This window comes from Triticum aestivum, chromosome 6B (genome assembly GCF_018294505.1).
Source record: "Triticum aestivum cultivar Chinese Spring chromosome 6B, IWGSC CS RefSeq v2.1, whole genome shotgun sequence".
Taxonomy (NCBI): Eukaryota; Viridiplantae; Streptophyta; class Magnoliopsida; order Poales; family Poaceae; genus Triticum; species Triticum aestivum.
Genome location: NC_057810.1, coordinates 575,567,466 through 575,579,044, shown reverse-complemented (window position 1 = coordinate 575,579,044; position 11,579 = coordinate 575,567,466). Strand labels below are relative to the sequence as shown.

General features: G+C 43.5%; 2 protein-coding genes across 3 annotated transcripts; one reads left to right on the top strand and one right to left on the bottom strand.

The window, feature by feature from the left end:
- Nucleotides 1-3,762: 3,762 nt before the first annotated feature.
- Nucleotides 3,763-7,592, bottom strand: LOC123138117 (uncharacterized). 2 transcript variants are annotated; one of them, XM_044558022.1, is made up of 9 exons: nucleotides 7,337-7,592; nucleotides 7,091-7,237; nucleotides 6,386-6,712; nucleotides 6,111-6,197; nucleotides 5,916-6,002; nucleotides 5,667-5,810; nucleotides 5,168-5,265; nucleotides 4,716-4,926; nucleotides 3,763-4,093 (listed from the first exon to the last, which is right to left on the bottom strand). In XM_044558022.1, exons 1-9 carry the CDS (start codon nucleotides 7,350-7,352, stop codon nucleotides 4,002-4,004), a joined length of 1,209 nt encoding a protein of 402 aa, XP_044413957.1. In that variant the 5' UTR covers nucleotides 7,353-7,592; the 3' UTR covers nucleotides 3,763-4,001. The 2 variants fall into 2 exon arrangements, with proteins under 2 accessions (XP_044413957.1, XP_044413958.1); XM_044558023.1 differs by having other exon boundaries at nucleotides 6,386-6,706.
- A 36-nt stretch (nucleotides 7,593-7,628) lies between these two features.
- On the top strand, nucleotides 7,629-10,526 carry LOC123138118 (H/ACA ribonucleoprotein complex subunit 2-like protein). Its single transcript, XM_044558024.1, has 4 exons — nucleotides 7,629-7,850; nucleotides 7,946-8,015; nucleotides 8,505-8,610; nucleotides 10,160-10,526. The coding sequence occupies exons 1-4, from the start codon at nucleotides 7,736-7,738 to the stop codon at nucleotides 10,319-10,321; spliced, it is 453 nt and encodes a 150-aa protein (XP_044413959.1). The 5' UTR covers nucleotides 7,629-7,735; the 3' UTR covers nucleotides 10,322-10,526.
- The last annotated feature ends 1,053 nt before the right edge of the window (nucleotides 10,527-11,579 follow it).

Genomic DNA, 11,579 nt, shown 5'->3' with positions numbered 1-11,579 from the left:
AGATCCCATCTCCTAGGGCCGGCACCCCCCTGGGGACCCTATATATAGAGGGGGGAGGGAGGGCAGCCGCACCCTTGCACTTGGCGCCTCCCTTCCCCCTTGCTACACCTCTCCCTCCCACAGACGCTTGGCGAAGCCCTGCCGGGATCTCTGCTGCATCCACCACCACGTCGTCGTGCTGCTGGATCTTCATCAACCTCTCCTTCCCCCTTGCTGGATCAAGAAGGAGGAGACGTCATGCTGACCGTACGTGTGTTGAACGCGGAGGTGCCATCCGTTCGGCGCTAGGATCTTCGGTGATTTGGATCACGACGAGTACGACTCCCTCAACCCCGTTCTCTTGAATGCTTCCTCTCGATCTATAAGGGTATGTAGATGCACTCCTCTCTCTCGTTGCTAGATGAACTCATAGATTGATCTTGGTCAAACTGTAGAAAAAAATTTATTTTCTGCAACGTTCCCCAACAGAGAGAAGGGAGCCCACAAGGGGAGCCACCCCCCACATGGGCAGTCCGAATTGGACTAGGGGAGGGGGTGGCGCCCCCTTTCCATCTCCTACTCCCTCTCACTTTCCCTCTTTGACTCTCCAAAAAAAGGAAAAGTGGGGGGGGGGGCGAATCCTACTAGGTTTGGATTCCTAGTAGGACTCCCCCTCCATGGCGCGCCCCCTGGTGGTTGGCCTCCTCCCTCCCTCCTCTATATACGGGGGCAGGGGCACCCCAAAGCACAACAGTTGTTCTCTTAGCCATGTGCGGTGACCCCCTCCACAGTTTAACATCTCGGTCATATCGTCGTAGCGCTTAGGCGAAGCCCTACGTCGGTAACATCATAAACACCGTCGCCACGCCGTCGTGCTGACGAAACTCTCCCTCGACCCTCTACTGGATCAAGAGCTCGAGGGACGTCATCGTGTTGAACGTGTGCTGAACACGGAGGTGCCGTATGTTCGGTACTTGGATCGGTTGGATCTTGAAGACGTTCGAGTACATCAACCGCGTTGCTAAACGCTTCCGCTTTCGGTCTAAGAGGGTACGTGGACACACTCTCCCGTCTTGTTGTTTTGCATCTCGTAGATAGATCTTGCGTGATCATAGGATTTTTTTTGAATTACTACGTTCCCCAACATGTGTGCCATCCTTCAAAGGGCTACAAATTTGGTGGTTATGGCTCGGTGATGGCAACCAGGGAGGGGGGGTACTTCTCCGTCGGATAGTCCACAAAAAATGAAGGCATACATGGTCTTGGGGATAAAAAAATCACAATTATGTGACAAATCAGAAGCAAACTAGATGAAATTTGAAATCCCCAAATCACAGCTACCCTTAACCCTAGAAATGAGAAATCAAATACTCACATCGCTGCCAAACAGGTTGGCTTGTTCAGACGATTTCGGCCCATCCCCTAATGAACCCATGGCGAAAATGTGGCGGCGATGACGGCGATGAGTCAGGGGAGAGCACGTGAAACGATCGATACGGTTTACTAGAGGGAGGGGGCGAATAGAGGACTGCAAATATTAAGCTTAATTACCAATTTTGGGGATTTATGGATAAAGTAGCTATCTACATATTCAACTAGATGAACACAACCTATATGACAAGTAAGCTCAAAGCAAAGTAAACTAGGCAACAATATAATTAGCAAGCCAACAAGCATACAAAGAAAAGTAAAGTGCGCAAAGGGTTAACCACAAGTGAGTCGGGGACGTGGATTTTGTCCCGAAGTTCAAACTTTCTTGGGGAAGTGCTAATCTTTGCTGGAGCGGTGTCAAGGCTCCGGAATGCCACCAAATGGCTCACCATGTTCTCCTCGAGTCACCCCAAGTAATGAGTCTTAGATCACTCAGGGTTGGTCTTGAAGGTTGATGGCCTGCAAGACACACAGGGTAACGTAGCATCTTGGTGTAAGTATCTCAATAGTTATCATTCCCAACGAAGAACGGATGAGAGTATTATGAGGGGCGTTTCGGTCACTTACAAGTTGTCACCAGTCTTGTGTGAAGTAACTGTCTGAAAATCTGCAGATGGTATTACTATAGCATGAAAGAAATATATCAGTGTGGTGAAATAGTTGGTAGTTGCAGCGAGAATAATAAAAAAACTTAAAAGTAAATAACATAAAATACACAACTGAAAGTAAAAGGTTGGTATGTGCAATAGAGAGATTAGGCACGAAGAAACTTCGAATCATGGTGTATATCAAGTGTGCTAGTGCGACGTTAATAGTAGTTACCTTGTATTGTGATTCTAGTGCACATGTTGTTTGTTTGGTAGGCGGATCACCCTTGAGTAGTTGAGCTCTTTCACGTCGGATTCATTCTCCTCGACAGTCTTGCTTCGACGTTGTCATTACATAGTTGTTTTCACAATTAAGGTCTAAGACCGGATCAATATATTATGTTCCATTGGTCACAGATTCACTAAACAATGTGTTATTTGTGTAGGTCTTCCGATCATGTTGCTTGGGCCCTTAAATTGGACAACACGCATTACGTGCATCACAGATAAACAACTTACTGAAAAATCATAGTATTGTAATCACAAACGATGGCATATAGAGTATGCACAAATGAATCTCACCAATCCCCCATGTCTCCCAAGCCTAGGGAGAATTACTCTCACACGAGAGAGGAATAACCAAACATCTTGGAGATCAAACAAAGCAAAATCATCTCAATAATACCACAAAGATCCGTAATAAGATGAATGATTAAAGAAATCTCGATCTCAAGATGAGTATGAATAGAGTTACAAACCCTAATCTTACAACTTAGAATTCCTCTCTCTATGGTGGTGTTGCGATAAAATGGGAATGAAAATGGGTGGAAGAGAAGGAATGGATCTTCGGTGGTTCTTCTCTGGATCTCTTCTCTCTCTGTTCTAGTTGGTGTCGTGACGTCTCTCTGTCTTCACGAAAGTTGCTTTGGTTCATGAAATGGTGTTGCCACCACAAGGTATGACTTGTCGATGGCGCTCTTACCATGCGTCGTCTTGCGCTTTGAACACTCTGTTGCATTTTCGCCCAAAAGATAAATTGCTCCAAATGGCTTTATTTGACAGAATATTGATTGGTTTCCTTCCAAATATATCTATTTATGCACACTTAACGATAAAAACACTTCTCTTCGTTCTCGAAGGATTGGCGTTAGAAAGACACGAGAAATATCGAAAACCTTGTAAAAAATCACATCGAACCCCTCTTATAGAAGTGAAAAAATATCAAGCTATCAAACACGAACACCACACCTTTACGTACGTCTCCGTGGCGCACCACAAGCAAAAAAACTCCCGTAGGACCCTAATTGCCTAGGAGCCCAAGCTCCAAGAGTAACAAGTTGGTGAAAAAATCTTGCGGGGAATATGAATCGAAGGCATACATGGTATTGGGGCTCTAACAAAACAAAGATACAAAAATACGTGAAAAATTAGATGGAAACTAGATCAAAATCGAAATCCCCAAATGCAGCTACCCCTAACCCTAGAAATTAGAAATCAAATACTCACATCGGTGGCAAACGGGTTGCCGTCTTCAGTCGATTCCGACCTATCCTCCATGAACCCAAGCAATTTTTCTGTTAATGAAATGAGTAGAGCGCCTGATTTTTCTGTTAAAAAAGAAAAGAAATAATTGACCGGTACGCTTGCATTAAATCGCAAGAGACACGGCATGGGTGCCGACTGCCGAGACATCATAATCCCCAGGAAGGCGAAACCTAAGCGACTGCCTCATCGACCACCTTTCAGCTCCTCAACAGCACAAGAATTGATCCACAAAATGGGCCAGATAACCAATAATACACTTGCTGCAAATGTTCAAACCATTGTACACAACTGGCACCGTTCCCAGTCAAGAAGCATGGTACATTTGTCCAACGATGCGACATTTTCTGTCAAAAAAAGGAATACAGTGCACGTTCAACATAGCAACCAAGCCAGCACTCCAGCGACGGCTGGTCTCGAGTGATGTGGAACGAACACTGCCTCTCCATGGAGGAGCCCCCTTCAAAATCCGTAAGGCTTGAATTTCCTTTGAGCCCGCAGCTGCTGTATCCTCTTCTTGTCCTGCTCGAACTTGCTCTGCAGCATCGCCAGCTCTGCACAACAAATACAGGTCAGTAGCTCTCCCAGCAGTTATCTGCAGCCACACTCAAGTTGCATAAAGATGCACTGCGTTGCATGCAACTTGTAGCAGATTTCATGTTGGAAAATACTCCCTCCGTTCCTAAATATTTGTCTTTCTAGAGATTTCAACAAGTGACTACATACGGATGTATATAGACATATTTTAGAGTGTAGATTCACTCATTTTGCTTCGTATGTAGTCACTTGTTGATATCTCTAGAAAGACAAATATTTAGGAACGGAGGGAGTATGATGGAAGAATATCAACTTGATATGGCAAAAAAGGAGCATCTGTTTATAAGGGCTGGAATAAACCAAAACAGTCTCTTTACTACACAAAATAACATCCGGTGTATGCGAGATTCACATGACACTGAATACAAGATCAAGGGACAATGACTTGGGCATTGTATTTTCTCAAAAAACCAGAACAGACTACACTAAACAGAAAGTCACAAGACTGGCATGGCAAACTACATCTCTGAACATAGTCTAGATTCTAGCATCATACATGTACTGAGCATTAGGAGTAACTAAAGTTAAACTGCACCAATGGTTAAATAGGAAATCCATAAAAAATGCTTTTTGACATACCACTCATTTGAGCTTCTCGTTTCTGATGTCTGTAGAAGTTCCGGCCAACTTCCTTGGGTTTCTTCTGAGCCATTTTCTCTTGCATTGCAGCCAGAGATACAGAGCCAACCGCTGTTCCAGTTTCAACATCTGTAGTCTTCTTCCTACCTTTATGATGCATCACAACTGTCCACCCATCTTCTGCAGCTGCTGCCTCTCTTTCCTTCTTCTCCTGAATTAATCAAATAGGTACCACATGACAAACCAACAATGATGCAGTTGCTATGCCAAAACAAACTTCTTCCTGTAATAAATGGCAGAAAGGGGACGACTTCGTATGGTGGCAGTACATAAATAACTTGTCTTAACTTGCACAATAACTTCAGATATTCAATGAATATTTACGGAACAAGCTAGCTATAAATCAGAACACTTGACTACATTCTTCAATGTTTAATGAGGAAGATACGCACCCGCTCTTGTTGTTCCTCATGTGCAGTTATAAACACATCTATATTTTGCTGCAAGACTTTCAAGCCTGGCCGTTTCTGTCTGTACTCCAAGATCCATTCTGACAAGACACCAGTCACACCACGTATCAGTATTTGCCATTTTGGACTTTGGTGGATCAATTTGCAGGTTCCAGTATAAAAAGGAAAGATAAATAAACACTGTGGAACTCATTTGAGCACAATATCAACTAATAGGGACCCTTACAGTCTGCACTGCATATGATTAACATTTAGGCTGATTGTAACAAGTTAAGACTTATAGATCTGTCAGTTGCATGATCAAATCAGCTCGCATGAATCTTTTGATTTAAACAAGTCTAAGAAATGATATTCTTTGGGAGTGTATTTGGATACAGTAAATTCTGTCTTTTTCACTGTCGACACTAGACAGTGGATCTTTATATATGCTAGTGAAAATATATATCTTTTCGGCAATAAAAACCGGAAGTGTAGACATTACTTTTTATTCCTCTGGAACAGTCTTCATCGACTGATGCAATCTCATCAACATCTGCGGTATCAACTTCATGCTCCTCCAAATTGTCCTCTCTAACTGATACCTGCATATCAGTCCTGTTGACTTCCCCAGATTGCTTTACTTTCTCTGCGTCCAATGAAAAGAATGCATGTCAGGAAACACAAATATTTATGCAATAGATAGCTGCTAATTGAGAAAAACTTTGTTTAGGATAAAAGTACAGCAGCCTACTTGTCTTATTTTTCTTTCGTTTCTTTGCCTTTTCTGGTTCCCCAATGTCCATAACTTCACTCTCTTCTGCAACTTGTTTGACATCAGCTGCATAAATTATATGTACATCTACTATTAGTGAAACAAAAATATTTATGTAACAGATAGCTGGTAATTGAGAAAAACTTTGTTTAGGATACAAGTACAACAGCCTACCTGTCTTATTTTTCTTTCGTTTCTTTGCCTTTTCTGGTTCCCCAATATCCATAACTTCACTCTCTGCTGCAAGTTGGTTGACATCAGCTGCATAAAATATATGCACATCTATTATTAGTGAAAAGAAAATTTCAGGAATTACTATTGAACGATAAAAATGGAAATTGCACGGATGAAAAACTATTTGTCAAGAACAAATGTGAAAATATCAACATTACTCATCATGATTGAAAGGTAGCACAGCAGACAAAGTACCTACTCAGAAGCAATCTTACCGTTTAGAGTTTCTTCATCTAGATTTTCATGCAGGATATCATCTGCATCATTGGGCTCAACAGAGCTCTTCCCTTCCTTCACCTTCATTTTCTTCTTCTTCAGCTTAAGTGTTCCAGTATCATTACTGTCCAATGGACTTTGTACCTCAACAGGACTTTTGCTTTCCTTTAGCTGTTTTTTGCTCTTATTCTTCTTCTTCAGCTTAGGTGTTGCCTCATCCTCATTGAGAGTCACCAAATTATGAGCCTTGGTACAACAGCTTGTTACTTTGGCATGCTTAATTTTCTTCTTTTGCTTCACCAATACAATCTTCTTGCTTCCTATATCTAAGAAGCAAAGATAAGAGATAAACCATTATACTACAAGATATAGTTCCATTTCACGCTTTCACAATTGTTGTCAGTGACAAGTAGGGCCTAATAAACAACTCAAAGAACCAAAAAATTAACAAGCGCTCAGGAAATGAGACGGTCCTCATGCTATTTTGCCGTACACATGAGACACCGATGAGTTCGAAGGTTATCAGAATATCTTTTCTGTCCTACTATTCTATGTTTCTACAACCGTGATTGACGACGTACCACTGAATCATTCTCTTACCCTTTGCTGGGGCGATGAATCGACAATTTTAAGCATACAAACTTCACTCTAGGATGAGCTTAACCCTTAATTATCCAAAACAAAATGGAAGAGATTGTCAATACCTTCCGCGATAGCATGTCCGGCAGCGCCCTCGCTCTCAACGGCAGCATCTAAAACTCTATCCTTCTTCTTCTTCAGCTGCTTCCTCTTCACTCCAAGCCCAAGCGCCAGCTTCTTATCAACCTTGGCTTCCCGCGAAACCTTCTTGTCTACAAAACAGCACATTGTTTTTACTTTGGCCTCCCAAATTCGAACAAATTCAATCGAGAAGCAACAGTGTGCGTGCATAAAGGGGAAAATTTCCGCACCTTTGGATTTGCCCATGCCGAGAACAAATCAGCAACGAAGCGTCCACGAGGAAGAACACGAAGAGAATCGGTGGCGAATAAGCCCTCGTCGGCGCCGGCGGCGGCTGCTGGGTGTCGGCGTCCGGGAGGCGGGAGCTGCGAGGCGCGGTAGGGTTTGGGCGTCTCAATGGGTTTCTTTCTACCGGGCTCAACTGCCCACGAGCATTTTCTGACGGGTGGGCCTGATTCTATCCGGGCCCGCAGTCCAGGGACTAGCGGAGGCACCGGCCCAAAGCCCCTTTTAATAGCGAGCGGCTTGGCGTGCCGAGTCCTCTCCTAAAACCCTAGCTCCACCACCACCCACCTAAAACCCGCGAACTCACCAAGGCGGCGGCGGCGGCGGCGACAGCAGCAGCGGCGATGGGGAGCGACACGGAGACGGAGAAGAAGAAGACCCCGGTGGCGCTGGCGCCCATCGCCAAGCCGCTCGCCGGCAAGAAGCTCTCCAAGAAAACCCTCAAGCTCGTTCGCCGAGGTTCGTGAGATTTTCCCCGCTCCCTTTTTTTGGCCCAAATCAAATTTTTCATTGGTTCAGTCGTTGATGTGGGATGTTGTCTGCGTGTTTTGCAGCCTCGGAGGCCAAGTGCCTGAAGCGCGGGGTCAAGGAGGTGGTCAAGAGCATCCGTCGTGGGAGCAAAGGGTTGGTATTTCTACTTCTTCTCGTTAGTAGTACTGTGTAGTTCTTGCTTGGTAATTAGCACACTAGTATGGTCTTGTCCTAGAGAGCTCTGGGCTTAATTCCTCTGTCAGAAACTTGTTACTAAGTGTGGTGCGGGTGATACTTGGTAATAGCAATCAACAAAGGGCAGATAACTTTTCCCTGAAATATGTCATGGATTTGTTTGACTTGCTTGCCAGTTGTGTCTAGCAGTGCAGTGCATAGTGCACACTATGTGTCATATAAAACATCCATTGTTATGATTGCATACATGCTGAATGATTTAGTGTGCTATTCTTGTTGATGATGGAACTGTCCAGTTGCCACTGTATATGAAGCTAATAACTGTGGGGTGTGCTTATTTATGTTATGATTGAGATCGATAGTGTTGCTGTGTTTTTATGCATCCTCAGTCATTCAGTGGCTTGACTTGCATAATGTCATTGACATATGTGGTTCTGTTTCATGCAGGTTGTGTGTAATTGCTGGAAACATCTCTCCTATCGATGTGATTACACATCTTCCCATACTTTGTGAGGAAGCCAATGTCCCATACATATATGTGAGCTCAAAAGAGGTATGCTGCATTTTCACTCAAATCTTTATGTTTAGTTTGTTGCAATCAGAGAGTTGTATCTTATCACGCATTCGCAGTGATTGTCTCCTTATAACCTCCAACAAGCTAAAATCTTGACAAGTTGATGGTTCATGCTATGATGACCCAGTCAATAAGGTGGTGCAACCTAGGCACAATTTTCTTCATTTGTTTGGATCTTTCACATATAGGTTATGTAGTAATCAGATCCTCTCCATCAACTAATTGCTTGAACATTGAAAGAAAGCACTCTTCTGTCTCTCTCATAGCTAGCAGCAATGTTTCCCTCTCTGGGCACATCACATTGAAGGAGCACCGCACAGTTGTCTTGTCATTTGCATTTCAAGTGTTTTATTCAGTTAGCTGTGCTGGAGCTAATGAGAAAAGAAGCATCTGATTACTTTTTTTGTCCACTAAACTATAGCTGAAGTAGCATCAGACAGTCTTTATGTTCGAATAAATCTTGTGTTCCACCTTCAGTTTTGTTGGAGTCAAAATAGAGACCTAAGATGGTCGCTTTTACCAGCTTATCAGTCTGAACCAGATGTTCTGTATTAGGTTAATGTTTGATAATTTGAGTCACCCAATTGCCTCGGCATGCTTTATCATTTGAGATAGCATGCATGTTTTCCTTCAGAAGTATGTACTCCCTTCGATTCATATTAATTGACACTGCTTTAGTATAACTTTAGTACAAAGCTGTACTAAAGCAGCGTCAATTAATTTGGATTGGAGGGAGTATTGAACTACTCCCTCCGTCCCATAATATAAGAGACCATGTCACAGGCCAAATAAATCATTTACAGGCTTGATGTGAAAGAAACTTGTATATTTCACTTTAAATATATACCCTCGTGTACAGCAAAATATAACGTGAGTGAACAAGGCAAAAAAAATGTTTCCTGGGCGCATAACAACTAAGGAGCACCAGATGGTTGTCTTGTCATTTGCTTTTATTGTTCTTTCCAGGCACACCCTTTAAAATCCTTTTGCAAACTTAGATACAACTGCCTTAGTACCTTACTTGGTCCTATCTCATTAATCTTCTCTATGGCCTACTCTAAGTTTTGGCAGACCAAGATGGTTGCTGGCAGGTCTTGACAGCATAGGGTTCTTCATTGGGTTTGTATGTTGGTCCATTTTTGTTACCCATTTGCCACAGCACTTGTGGTCTCTCATTTTGCTTTTTCCTTGAAATGAAACGGGAATTAAGTTTCTTGTGTGTCCCTACTCATTGGTCCTACGGTTTCCTTGAAAAGTCTGTCTTGTGCCTCTACGTGACCCATGTTACATGCAAGCGTGAAACAGTTCCAAGCCTGTTGTTAAGAAACTTGACACATTTGGCTTTTCATACAAGTCCATTATCAAAGTAAAATGCACAGTATTAGCTACCAGTTATTTGCCTTCTTATCACCACAAAAGTAGTAGAAGGAATAACAGCAAGTATGGTAGTGCAGTAGAGAAAATGATGATGTGGCCTTTGAGATTATAAGATTATAAGCTAATGTACTGTGGCTACCTCCCTGTGCAGGAGCTTGCGACCGCGGGGACCACCAAGAGGCCTACCTGCTGCGTTTTGGTGATGACCAAGCCAGCCAAGGGGGAGATCACTGAAGAGGTGAAGGAGAAACTGGAATCGGAATACAAGCAGGTTGTAACTGAAGTCACTGAGGCTACATCAGCTCTGTTCTGAGAACATTTCCATGGCCTGCGTGGAGGAACCATGAACATCTTTCTGTCTGTATTATGTAGCATGATTTTGTCACCCTATCCTTGCTAGTGATCGACGTGTTTATCAGCGAGCTTTAAGCATTGCGAGTATGGTACTGCGTGATTAGATAAAAAAATAGTCATTGTTAACTAATATGGGTGAGCAAATCATTATCGTTGATGTTGCATGGATGTGACTACCTGAGCGCTCGAGCCATGTTCACTTCTGTGGAGTAGCTTTTTTTTTTTGAGGGGACTTCTGTGGAGTAGCTAATCGTAAAAATATTGAAGTTGAGACTGCTTATTGGTCCTGGCTAAATCCACAGCAATTTAGGCCCTTTATTCTGCTTGCTTGACGGACTTGGTTGCCTGGGACCACCGAGAGTGAGCAATATCTTAGGTTTTAATATCTAGGAATGGGGAAAATGCAGTGCGAGGTGCCATGGTACACAGAAATTCTGATAGAGAGATATAGTGGAAGTGAAATGAAACAAATGTTTACAATAGGGAAAAAATTAAAGAAATGGATGCCTTTTCCATAGTGGACCCTCAGCTAAATTTTTATAGTTTGTTTAGGAAGCATTAGGTTCGGACAGGCCGTGCGGAAGGAAGACCAGAATCTTGGCCCACATGAACCTCACTCATGAGGACTAGGGTTTGTATTCGGCCATGGCCATGGAATTCGAGCTACAATGGAGGATTTACAGAGTTGGGGATCTCGCACGAGCTCACACTGCACATGCCATCTACTCGCCGTTTTCCTCTTTGCCGCCTATTACAGAAGTGCACGAGAGTATAAGTACTAGACTGCTTTAAGCCCATTCTGGCCCAGTCGGAAGGCAAGGCTACCTCTTGGGCCTACCTGTCTCCTCCACTGATCCTTGGCCCATCTCAGGTTTACTGACAATCCCACCCTCCTTAGAAACGGCTTGCCCCCAAGCCAATGCTCTCGCGAACTTTTGCTGCAAAGTCACTTTATCTTCCCAGGTAGCCATGTCCATCGTGGTAGCACTCCATTTAACAAGCACTTGGACAAGAGACCCGGAGCCCTTACGAACCACCTTTTGCTGCAATATTTGTTCAGGAATTTGAAAATGCTCATCGGGTTTAGGCAACCGAGGCAATACATGATAGCTTGGAGTTAGCAGGCCTGTAAGGAACACATTACTCACCTCCTGCGCCCACAGAGATGTCGGTAGCTCGCGTGTGTCTCCAGAAGAGCGGCGGGGCGAATTGGCGTA